Source organism: Lactuca virosa, chromosome 5, assembly GCF_052849685.1.
Source record: "Lactuca virosa cultivar CGN04683 chromosome 5, Lactuca_virosa_CGN04683_v6, whole genome shotgun sequence".
In the NCBI taxonomy this organism is placed as follows: domain Eukaryota; kingdom Viridiplantae; phylum Streptophyta; class Magnoliopsida; order Asterales; family Asteraceae; genus Lactuca; species Lactuca virosa.
This window is the reverse complement of record NC_136430.1, coordinates 168085467-168098138: the sequence shown is the minus strand read 5'-3', so window position 1 is coordinate 168098138 and position 12672 is coordinate 168085467. Positions and strand designations below refer to the sequence as shown.

The following is a 12672-nucleotide window of genomic DNA, read 5'->3' as shown; positions in this document are numbered from 1 at the left end:
ATTTGTATCACAGGTGTCGATATGAAGTTACTTTACACTGACAGATTTAAAAGAGATGTAGATCACTAGTGTAAATGAATGTAAGTTCTGTTTATGCTTATGTTTCTGTATTAACGATGACATCCCAAATGTTTTAAAATGAATAAAAATATATTTATTCGGAAATGCTTTGATAACGTAGTTATCATGTTTTTCTGGGAAGAAAATTCCGCAAGACTTTTATTAAAAGAAGTACTCTGCTTTTTATAAAGCATAAACAAAATCGGTCTTTTCTGGCCGTGAAAATGGGGATGTCACAACTACAAAGGTATCAAAATAAACTTTTAATCTAAAAAATTATGTATGGAAGAATCGGATGATATAAGACTTGACATTATAACTTAAGAAAAATTAATAAAAAAGAATAATGTAAAAAGAAATTATTTAATTAGAAATCAAAAAATGTAACTTTAAAATATAGTAAAGGACCTAAATTGTAAATTATATAATACCAATACTTTAATTTTAAAATTATAAATGATGAAAATGTTAGATAAAAATTATTTGAGGAGAAAATTGAAAATATGGCAATCTGCTAATATCGGAAACAAAATTTTTATTTCCAAATAAAGGCTCGTTATAAATCTTGTATTGTGTGATAACCACTCAAATGAATAATAAATCACAGCGGTATCAGGTGGTGTCATCCCTCCTTGAGGTTGATGGTTCAAGTCCCGTGGTGGACATAGGTGGAATTAGGTATTAGTTTAGGAGTAGAATATAATATTTGTATTTGCTGGTTAAAAAAAAAAAAAAAAAAAAAAAAAAAAAAAAAACATATACACGTTCTATCAAAGTAATTAATAAGAAGCCAAAGACATCATTGTTCATTAATTTCTTCTTGTTTCTATTTTATTCTTTCACAAAAACAGGTATACTCTAGATTGAATTGGCACAACATTATTTACTACTACCATAATCACTTACTACATGTAACATTAGCTGTATACACTACCTATGTAAATCACTAAATCTTATGTTTGGACCAAACAAGTTCTTAACTTAGACCGACGGATTATTACATTCCTTTGGAATTTCTTTGTATTAGGTGCAAGTTTTCAATAATATCTATTTGAATAGAAGGTAAATGCAACTATATTGTAAATAGAATGTAAATACAACTAGTAAATAGAACGTAAATACAACTAGTAAAAGAGGTTGACTCTCTACAGATGTACTCACAAGTCACATCCTTTCACACTCTTGTATCACAAAGTAATCAACAACAATCCCGTTTTATCTTCCAAACATAAATTTGCACAAAGAAAAAAAAAATAGATAGAATTTGAATGACTAAAGGCTAATAACATGAAACTCATACATGGGTAAAGAATCCATTTGGTGTTGATCTACTATCGCCTTGTGGTCTTCTTGTAAAGCACATATATGGAGAGCCAAACGAGCAGTAGAAGAGTTATGGAGGATATGAGGGACAGAAGAATGGAGGCTGCAACGTGGAAGCAGAAGGAATCGTACGTGTTGCAGATCTTGCTCCATCCGGTATGAGAGTTCCCTTTGAATCCAATATATGCCACTCCTCCTGCTGCTCCTGTTGCTGCAGCCACAATCCCCAACAGCAGCTGCACCAAATCCATTGATTTCAAGTTAGTTCTCTCTTTGCAAAATTATAAATACATATCTTCGGCCAACTAGGCTTACCTGACCTCAATTAACAATCTTACACCTAAATCAGGAAAAGATCTTTCTTATGAAAAATTGATACATAACACTTATAACATGTAGTGGCAGCTAGTAACAGCAGAATCACACTTAAAACATTGATCACGAAGCAAAAGATTGCTTAGTGATTATGATGAGCTGACCTTCAAGTTTTGTCGTAGAATTGGGTCCTTAACCTTGGTATGAACTACCTTAATTAATTTTCTAAGGATAAGTTTCGTTGTAGTTTTGCTAACATGCAAATAGGTAGATTGTGCACCTTATAATTGCATTTTTTTGGACAATTAGGATACATAAGAAACTCATAATTATCTTCATACAAATTTGATTTTCTCAAATTTTCTTGGAGGGTTAATGAATTAATGAGTATGGTTCAAGAGCTTACAGCATCGAACATCACAAAATGAAACTGCATTTTTGCGGAGCATCCACTGGGCTTCATCGCTGACAAAAGCGATAGCACAGCTGTGATTATGCTATACAAGCAAGCCACCGAGAGTGCAACTACAAAGTATCTGCACCATAAAAACACATGGATCTGTTAAGAAGCAACTCTATAACTGATCATATATAACCATTAATGGTTCAAAAAGTGCTCTTGAATCTTGTTTATTGAGGTGAAGTTACTTACATGAAAGCTGGGGAATGCTCGAACTTTGCAGGCAATCGTATTGCCAAGCCTGGTGCAAGTGGAATCAGTTTGGTTTGGTTTGAAGTTACCATGACAATGATTGAAACCAAGGCTGTTAAGAAAAGCAAAACCCTTAAGGCAACATCAACCACCGGACTGCAATCACCCTTGTATTCTGGTGGTGGTGCGGACCTCTTTAATGGTTCCTCGGCGGCTGCAGCTGGAGAAAACGTGGTGTCATAGGATGCCATGGCCACCGGAAAATGGAATCACCAAATTGAAGCTTGTGATTTTGTGGAGGTGTGGTTGGGTGTTAGCTACAGAATGCAGATTTATAGAAAAATTTGGTCAACTGATTTGGCTCAATATTACTTTCATGCACATTCACGTTTATGGGATATTTACATAATTACATTATATATTATAAATTAGGTCTAAAAAGTAAAAACCATAATACTGATAGTAACCGATAAGTAGTCATATAAGTTTTGAAATGATGAAAAATTATGACAAAATGCAGTTTCTAATATGAGTTATATCAGGTGCACTATAAGGTTTTATACACATTTAATAATTTAGGATTAAAAAAATATTCCTTTATAAAAACAATTTGGCTTTCATTAAAAAGTGATTAAATTGATTAATAAACGGCTTGTAGCGCAGCTGTATTAGATGTATTGGAAAAGTGTTCTTTCCTAAGCGGTCGAGGTTCAAGTCTCGTGGTGGGAAAAAAATATAAAATTAGAGCGAGTTTAATGGACTTGTGTTTGCCCTCTAAAAAAATTGAATGCATTAATTAAACATTATTTATAACTTTAAATATTTAAACTATCTTCATTTTTTAACATTATTATATCTCCCACTTAATTGATATATAAAGGTAAAACTTAAACCTTATAAATGATCCAAACCACACTCTTCTAATAAATAATAATCATTGATCCGCGGATGTCGTATTCAACGTTATCTAAGTTATGGAGATGATTGATAGATTATCATTTAATTATATAATGAAAGAGTTGCTTGAACGGTATCTTGTATTGATAGTCTTCTATTTCTTTTATAATATTAAATTTGAAAGGAAATTTACGTGTCAACAATCTAGAAAACAATCGTTGTTTTAATGCTAATTTTTATACTTCCACTACGCAAAAGATCAATTTTTCAGTATTTGAGAAAATATGAAGGTATGCAAGAAAAATAAATTGATGATAAGCAAAAATGAAACATGATATTATTATTAAATTAGGTGTGAGACTCATATATTACATGAGTTTATTTAAAAAAAAACTAAATATAAAATTCTAAACATTTGAAAAGTATGAATTTATAAGAAAAATAAGAAAAATATTGAATTATAAGTGTTTTTTTTCTCTTTTAAATTTAAACAAATAATTTAGATTTAGATAAATAAATAAAGAAAATTAATGAATCTTTAATTTGGTAATTTTGAAATTAGAAGAAAAGTTCATTAATGAAATTGATATGCATTTATTATTGAATATAAATACTATCTACAATTTAATAAAATGAAAAAACCATAAAATGACATTTAGATAAAAATTAATTTGAAATAACCACAAAATTACATGTGTCAAAATAAATGAGAATGTGACATGTGGCAAAAAGATCTTTATTTATTAGGGAAGATTTTTTTTAGACTAGATCCATTTAAATAATTAAGATTAAGAGAAACCTGATACATCTTAACAATTTCCAATCCATCAGATCACCACTTATTTTGAACCAAACGAATGTCTATACGTTTCCTAAAATACAATTATGTGATCACATGAATAAAACTTCATCTTTATCTTCATCTTCGTCTTCATCCTCATCCTTTCTAATAAATAAAGATTCTTTTGTCATTTGTTAAATTCTCAAGAGTTTTGTCACATGTAATTTTATGAGATTTTTAAACTTATTATTTTCCACTTGTCATTTTTTGGGAATTTCTATTTTTTTAAAATAAAATTCCATAAATTTCTTACAAGTTTATAAGGAAAAAACATCATTCTATTAATTTGATAATAAAGTCTCATAAATGTTCTAAATAATATTTTATTTTTTTATAAATATTTCAAAAGATTACATTATGTTATGTAAAAGTGTTATTTTATAAAATATTTAATATTTAAATATTGATAATAAATTTTTATTTTTAATAAACTCGTGTAGTGTCTAGTTGGGTTTATTAAAAATGCATAACCCTACTAGACACTTCTTTATAGGCAGTTTAGTTTTAAAAACATATTAGGTATGAAACTCGTGTACTACACATGTTTATTAAAAATAAAATTTTAATATCAATATTTAAATATTTAATATTTTATAAAATAACACATTTACATAACATAATGTAATCTTTTGAAATATTTATAAAAAAATAAAATATTCTTTAGAACATTTATGAGACTTTATTATCAAATTAATAGAATGATTATCTTTCTTTATAAAACTCGTTAGAAATTTATGGAATTTTATTTTAAAAAAATGGAAATTTCCAAAAAAATGACAAGTGGAAAATAATAATTCTAAAAATCCCACAAAATTACATGTGGCAAAAATCTTAAGAATTTGACAAGTAGCAAAAAGAAAATTATTTATTAGAAAGGATTATATTTTATGAAAACATATTAATTCATGGAAATGCACAAAGTCACGTGAAAATTCAATCTTTATGCTAATAATAAAGCACAATTTTTAACAATTCAATTAAAAAAACATATCTGTCCATAAGAAACTTAAATTAGGTTATTACTCTAAATCTTTATGTTCTCCGGTTTTTCTATTAATTCCATTAACATAAAATCCTTTTTTACCCTTCATCCTTAAAATCTACACAAATTACATTTTAAGAATAAATCAAATCATTAAACGATAAGTATTATATTTTCAATAGATAAATTATATAAAATCCAAAGATAACTTCAACCCCTTTAGTATTAGTTACTAGTTGAGACATCTATGTATTACATGAGTTAATTTAAAAATAAAATTAAATATAAAAGTCAAAATATTTGAAAACTTTGAATTTATAAGAAAATAAGAAAATAATGAATTATTATAGTGGAAATGTTTTTTATCTTTTGAATTAAAAAAAAATTTTTAAATAAAGAAAATAAATTAATGAGCTTTAATTTTAGAAATTTTGAAAATTAAAAGGTAAGTTCATTAATGAAATTGATATACATTTATCACTACATTTATTGCAATTATTACATTAAAATATTATGTAAAATTTAATAACATAGAAAAACTCATAAAATGATATGTGAAAAAAAAAGTTCAATTCAAAATAACTATAAAATAACATTTGACAAATTGAATGAGAATGTAACAAACGACAACAAAAAAGCATTCATTTATTAGAGAGTATTACTTTAAATTTTATATATATATATATATATATATATATATATATATATATATATATATATATATATATAGTGGCGGAACACTGTAGGTGCTAGGGGTGGCCATGGCCCCCCAGCTTTTTACCGGAATTTATATCAGTATATATAAAACAAAAAAAGGTTAGCGGAATTTCAGTCAAAGAAGTTCAAAATCTCTTTCATAAATCAAGAAAGTTAATTTTTTTGAAGAAATAAGATGACAACTTTCAAACAATAAGGAACTAACAATTGAAAAAAAGAAATTAAAATATTTGAATCTAATCAACCCGCAAAACTAATAGACCAAATCCATGAAAATCTAAACGAAACAAACTAACAAAATCCCAATTAATTTGGACTCTATCTCCATATATATCAAAATTTAAAAGTTTATAGATCCAAAAATACCCTTAGATCATTTCTATAAAACTCATAAAAAGTTAAGAAGACATGTCTACACATCAAAGAATCAGAAACTAGAAAACATAATTATTCTTCATTATCACTGGTCATTATCTCTCAATCCATGCCATCGCGTCTGTAACTACTAACTCCACTGGTCCGTCGGAAAAACCTGGTTCCATGTCGCCTCTTTGATCGTCTGACCGAGTCTGTCTCTCCTGGTCTAATTGGTCGCCTTCCCGAGTTCCTGAGCTTTGCTATCTCAAAGGTGCATCTTATTATCTGGTTCTTGTTTTTCTTGCCTATGGTGATATGGTGAAGTGGTAATCTGAAACTGTGATGTTAAAGACGTTGCTTTTTCATCTATATCTAGGTTAATGTGTAATAGTATTTACTGTTGATTTTTCTTTGCCTCTTTTCAATGCTAAAATGCTCAGAGCTCTTTGCTCTATAAAAATATTATCTTTGTTTTATTTTTATTTATATCTTTTACTAATATTAGTTAGTTCTAACTTATTATTTCATAAACTTAACCAAATTAATTAACTCACTACGATTATTTATTGTAGTTGTTTATTTTGTTTAGTTTTTATGCATTTACGATGTGTTTCTAGAATGTAGATATTGTTTTGTATTTTACTGTTTTTAAGATATATATAGATTTGAAATTAAAATGCAATAATTTGTCTTTGTTATTTACAATAATATTCATAGTAATTATTTATAATGTTAATTTTGTTAGTTTTTAGACTCTTACGGTGGGAACAAATCCAACGATTAACTTTATTTCTGATTTTTATGATTTATGAATCAATGCGTCTTCTATAAATTGATGATGTGATGAATTGTTTTTAAATGATGAATACTAAGTAAAACATTAGAACATTATTAATTAAGTAAAGTATTATTTTATTTTCTCATCTTAATAATATGACATTTTTATCGATTTTATAACATTTTTAATTAAATTAGACATTGTTTTACGAATTGATAATATACAATGTTAAATTTATAAAGTTGTCTCGATAATAAAAGAAAACGGCCCCCCCTAGTTTTAGGGGTCGTGTTCCGCCCCTGTATATATTTACCACTATATTTATTGCAATTATTACATTATAATATTATGCAAAATTTAATAACATAGAAAAAACTCATAAAATGACATCTGAAAAAAAAAATTAAATTCAAAATAACTAGAAAATGACATTTGACAAATTGAATTAGAATGTAATAAATGACAACAAAAAAACATTTATTTATTAGAGAGAATTAATTTAAATTATATTTGCAATATGAGTGAGAAATGAAGGGTTGTTTGTGTTATATTTATGTTAAAGTTCAAATCCTGAAGCTACGAAACTGATATATATATATATATACATATATATATATATATATATATATGTATATATATATATATATATCAGTTTCGTAGCTTCAGGATTTGAACTTTAACATAAATATAACACAAACAACCCTTCATTTCTCACTCATATTGCAAAAGTAATTAGTAGCACCTCTAAACTTTCAGTGAGTCGTCTCCATTCTCCTTTATCTGATTTTGCAAAAGCAATTAATAGCACCCTTCATTCCTCTGTTGGTAAAAGGCGTAGAAAATATCTTGAAGAACTTGTTGTACAACACAACAAAAGCATGACAATGTAAATAAATCATACAGCAGCAAACTTTCTTTTGTATAATTAGTCCATCGACTTTGATCAACAATTATATCCTACTTTTCATTTATTATATGGGTTAATTTAAAAAAAAAGGTTAAATATAAAGGTTAAAATATTTGAGAACTTTGAATTTCTAAGAAAAATAATGAATTATTTATAATGGAAAATATTTTTTATCTTTGAAATTTAAATAAATTAAAGAAATTAATAACCTTTAATTTTGAAAATTTTGAAATTAAAAGGTAATTTAATTAATGAAATTGATATCCATTTATTATTACATTTATTGCAATTATTACATTAAAATATTATGTGGAATTTAATAAAATAGAAAACTCATAAAATGACATGTAAAAAAGAATTAATTCAAAATAACTACAAAATGACATTTGACAAATTGAATGAGAGTATGACAAATGGCAAAAAAACTTTCATTTATTAGAGAGGATTCAGCACAAAAGAGTACCATCACGCATTCAAAAATATAGACTGCAAACAACTCATTTTCTCATTACCTTTCATTACAATCGAATATCATATTTGTAATCCTTTTATATGTTGTTCTATATCACTTCCAGTATATGTGTCAATAACCATTACATATATTAAGTTGTGTACTACTTTCACAAGTAAGAGTCGATTATATGGTTTTCTTGATTGTATAAAATATTTAGCATTCCTTTATGAAAGTATGCTGCTATGACAAAAAGAAATAAAAAACTGAGAAGTACATTGCTAAAAAGTAATGGATGAAAACAGGATGCTATAAAATCAGTGTAAATCATGATTTTATACAATATTTAACTTTCCTTTATAAAATTATGTTACTACTGCAAAAAACAAATTCAATTGTTATTTATATGATTGTGTCAATTATATGTTGCGCTTTTTTAGCATCTTACTTTCACAAATAAGCTAAGTAATTTAAAATTATTAATAATGTACTCTCTTTTTTAAATAAAACTGTTTACAAAGACTATCTACATCAAGATATAAAACAGTTTAGTGACCATTTTGTAATTCATTTAAAGCAAGTTCATATGTATAATAAAGCTAATTTTCTATTAAGTAAATCGTCAAACAATACACAATAACCTACACATAACTGATATTTGTTGTTTAACACTACAAGAAATTAGGGTCTTTACATACACATAAATTACCTACATATGTTATGTGTAAGTAAATATCTACACATATTTTGCATATGTGTGGGTAATTAAACATATAATTTTTCATATCGGATGACACTTAATATGTGTAGAGCATCACCAATATTAACATTTAAATTGGTGGGAAAAGTTTCCCTCCAAAATTTGTGATTTATAGAATGTGAAATTACCCACACATATTAAAAATTTTCCTTATGTGTAGGTAATATGCCTACATACACACACACACACACACACATATATATATATATATATATATATATATATATATATATATATATATTAAATCGATGTGTAGGTGATTTATTTGATATTACCAACACATAATTTTATTTCACACATATGTAGATAACTAAATTAACTAATAATAATAATTAATATTTAAATAAATGACGTGACAAAGTAAATATCAACACATAACATCAATAGTGAGCATTATCGTAATGAACGTGATGTTGTATGTGGTGGTAAACATTGTTGCAGTACATGATATAGTGGTGTAATGGTGTACGTTGCGAGACCCATATGATGTGGAGGAGTTCGAGTATAATTCGAACGTAAACGAGTGTTAGAAATTTTAGCATAACCACAATGTGGCCATTTCAAATACATGACGTGACAGTGTAAATAAAAAGCAATGTACTTTGTTAATCATGATGTGGTCTGAAAGTAGAATGTTATAGTTGAGTTGTAGAGGACATGACATGGTAAGATTGAGGCCATGACGTGACTGGACCACGATGTGGTGCACATGATACCACGATGAGGTTATGGAAAATGAGTAAATAGTGTAAAGCACTTAAAGTTACCACGACACGAAGGAGTCTTCTACGATGCAGAGTGGAACTAGATTGTTATATGCTTAATTATGATGCTAGACCGTGGCATGATGAGATGTTTACCATGGTATGGTGCTTGGAAAAATCAGTTTGGAATGTTATAATATTCGAGATGAGAAATACCAATAGCATATAGAGTGAAAGGTTGTGAATAGGAGTAAAGTTATTACTCCTAGACGAGAAGTTATTAAGTCACAAGATGGCTTGTATGTAAGTCAATATATGAATTGAGAAGTTTGTGGGAAGGTGTGATCCCTTATATGAGAAATTGGTATACTAGATGTCGATTGTGAATGTAAATGATAATTCTGGTAGAGGTAATGGAATGTGAATAATATGGTCAGTGGAGAGTAGTGAATACTCTTTGAAATGTGGCAGACTGATATTATCCTTGTTGTGGTGTCACAGGTTACACGATGTCGTTGATGGTATCACACGTTAATAAAATATTTGTTGCGATGTCACAGGTTGGCGTAATGAGTTGTCACAGGTTGGCATGATACGTTACATGTTGGCATAATGATTAGTTGACATCAGAGTTTGGCAGTATAATAACAAAATCGTTGAAGTGAGAACAAGATGATATTGTTCTAGTGATTATTAAGTAGTGACTCAAAGTTTGTATTTGACCAGAGTATGAATATTTATTATACTAAGGTGTAAAGTTGAAGTGATATGAGAGTATTCACATACACGATATTCCTTGATGTGTAGCTATTGAAAAGCTGATGTTGTGTTGGGAAGTGATTTACAATGGTTCGATCTATTGAGCGTTTAGTTGATAACCAGTAGGACGGGTTTGTTGTAGGGATGAGATTTAGAGCCGGAAAACCGGACCGGATCTGGAATCGGACCGGAACCGGAATATATAGAACTGGTTCCGGTTCCGGGTTTAAAAATTATCTTTATCCGGGTTCCGGGTAATCCGGGTTTGGGTCCATCGGGTCCGGGTAAACCGGGTCTAAAAACCGGAACCGGTGTTAGGAACCGGAACCACTTTTAGGGTCGGAACCGGTTTTTGTGAAACAGTTAAAAGACGCATATCTCATTCGTTTCAACTCCGATTGACATGCGATTTTTTCCAAAGTGTAGTTTAGAGTTTGTACATTATTTTAGACTATAATTTTGTCATTTTTAGTTTTATATTCATTGACTTACAGTCCCCCAAAGTCGAGATATCAAAGCTGAAAGTTTTTAGTTTTTCAGTTTTAAAACATGCATATCTAATTCGTTTGAAGTCGGATTGACATGTGGTTTTTTCCAAATTGTAGTTTATAGTTTGTACATGAGTTTAGACTATAATTTTGTCATTTTTGGTTTAATATTCAATGATTTACAGTCTTTCGAAGCTGGGATATCAAAACTGAAAATTTTCAACTTTTCAACTATTTGTTTTTGTACTTTGTATTCTGTGAAAATGTTAACACGTGCACATCTCATTCATTTAAAGGCGGATTGACATGCGGTTTTTTCCGGTTTTTCTGGGTTTCCGGTTCTAAACCCACTTTATTCGGTTCTAACATATCCACTTCATATCCACTTTGATGTTTTCCGGGTTTTTTGGTTCTAGACCCACTTTACCCGGTACCGTACACGGAACCGAACCGGAACCGGTTCCTATATAATGGTCCGGTTTCCAGTTCTACAAAATCCCGTTAACCGGTTCCAATTCCATCCGTTTTGGGTGTGGACCCACTTTCATCCCTAGTTTGTTGAGTGTTTAGCTCATATTTTTGGTGTTAAGAAGCATTGTATAATTGATGAAATGTGGAATTTATGGTGTTTGAGTTGATGAATGTGTCGAGATGTGGAAATGTTGTGTACAACGAGAAGATATTTGGTGGTAAATAAATAAGTCTATTTATTTGATAGTTGTGATATACTTATGACTAGAAATATCCATTTTTTAAATAAATAGTAAGTGAGTACTACCTGTTGTAAAGAGAATGAAAATGATAGACCAGTCACGACCAAATGTAGATATTTAAGCATAATATATGTGTTTCTATCCTAGTTGTGTATGATCTTCTGCATTACAAATTTCTCACAAAGTAATGTTGATTTATTATGAGACCCGAGAAAAGTGCTAATGATCATAAGAAAATTCAATGTGAGTAATGTGCTGTAACGCCGAATCTTTAGGTACTCTATATTTTTACACTTTAGGCATTTCAGGGTAGCCACAGTGTGGTGGAGGCACCACCACGACGTGGTGAGACAAGTTCGAACGCTTGTTTCATTTAAGCAGCCACAACGTGGAAGTATATGGCCACAACATAGCACCTAGTTGATGGAAAACCCTATTTTTCCGGTTTGCTCCTATTTAGAGGAATGGGAGACTAGGGTTTTCTCACCCTCAGCCTCTATCAGCCTCTTAAAGATCTGAAGAAACCCTAATCTATTTCCTTCATTGTTAAAGACTTTTTAGTGTTCTTAGAAGTTCTTGAAGGAAGAAGGAAGAAGAAGTGAGCTAAGATTCAGCAAGAAAGTCTCCATTCTTCATCCTAGCACTCTTCTGGACCTTTTTAAATGTCCAAGACTCGATTTTTATCATCTTAGGTTGCTAGATCTCTGGTTTTGTCCATTAGTCTTCATGTTCTTGTTAGTTGGAGTGGTGAGATCTCATAAGATTTGCAACTTTATGAATCCCTGGAACATTTGGTATGACTGTTGGTTCGGATATGAAATATAGTTGAGTTTTGGAGCCATGTATGAGATTTTTATCAAAACCCTTATTTTGACTCATTATGGCTTCAATACATACACTGTACATGAATGTTTATAAAGCACCAACTTTTATGTTAGTATTAGTGTTTGAAACCCTTTCGGGGTTAG

At 29.2% G+C, this 12672-nt stretch overlaps 1 protein-coding gene across 1 annotated transcript; it reads right to left on the bottom strand.

Annotated features, from left to right (window-relative positions):
• Nucleotides 1-1110: 1110 nt before the first annotated feature.
• On the bottom strand, nucleotides 1111-2672 carry LOC145117693 (CASP-like protein 1). Its single transcript, XM_079054000.1, has 3 exons — nucleotides 2351-2672; nucleotides 2105-2234; nucleotides 1111-1619 (listed from the first exon to the last, which is right to left on the bottom strand). The coding sequence occupies exons 1-3, from the start codon at nucleotides 2599-2601 to the stop codon at nucleotides 1392-1394; spliced, it is 609 nt and encodes a 202-aa protein (XP_078910126.1). The 5' UTR covers nucleotides 2602-2672; the 3' UTR covers nucleotides 1111-1391.
• Nucleotides 2673-12672: the final 10000 nt, after the last annotated feature.

What these genes read in the sequence shown, in the direction of transcription:
- LOC145117693 (XM_079054000.1), bottom strand. Translation starts at nt 2,601, where the DNA reads ATGGCATCCTATGACACCACGTTTTCTCCAGCTGCAGCCGCCGAGGAA. An exon ending in GAGCATTCCCCAGCTTTCAT is followed by an intron (nt 2,235 to 2,350) that starts GTAAGTAACTTC and finishes TTTATGGTGCAG; the next exon opens with ATACTTTGTAGTTGCACTCT. An exon ending in ATTTTGTGATGTTCGATGCT is followed by an intron (nt 1,620 to 2,104) that starts GTAAGCTCTTGA and finishes GATTTGGTGCAG; the next exon opens with CTGCTGTTGGGGATTGTGGC.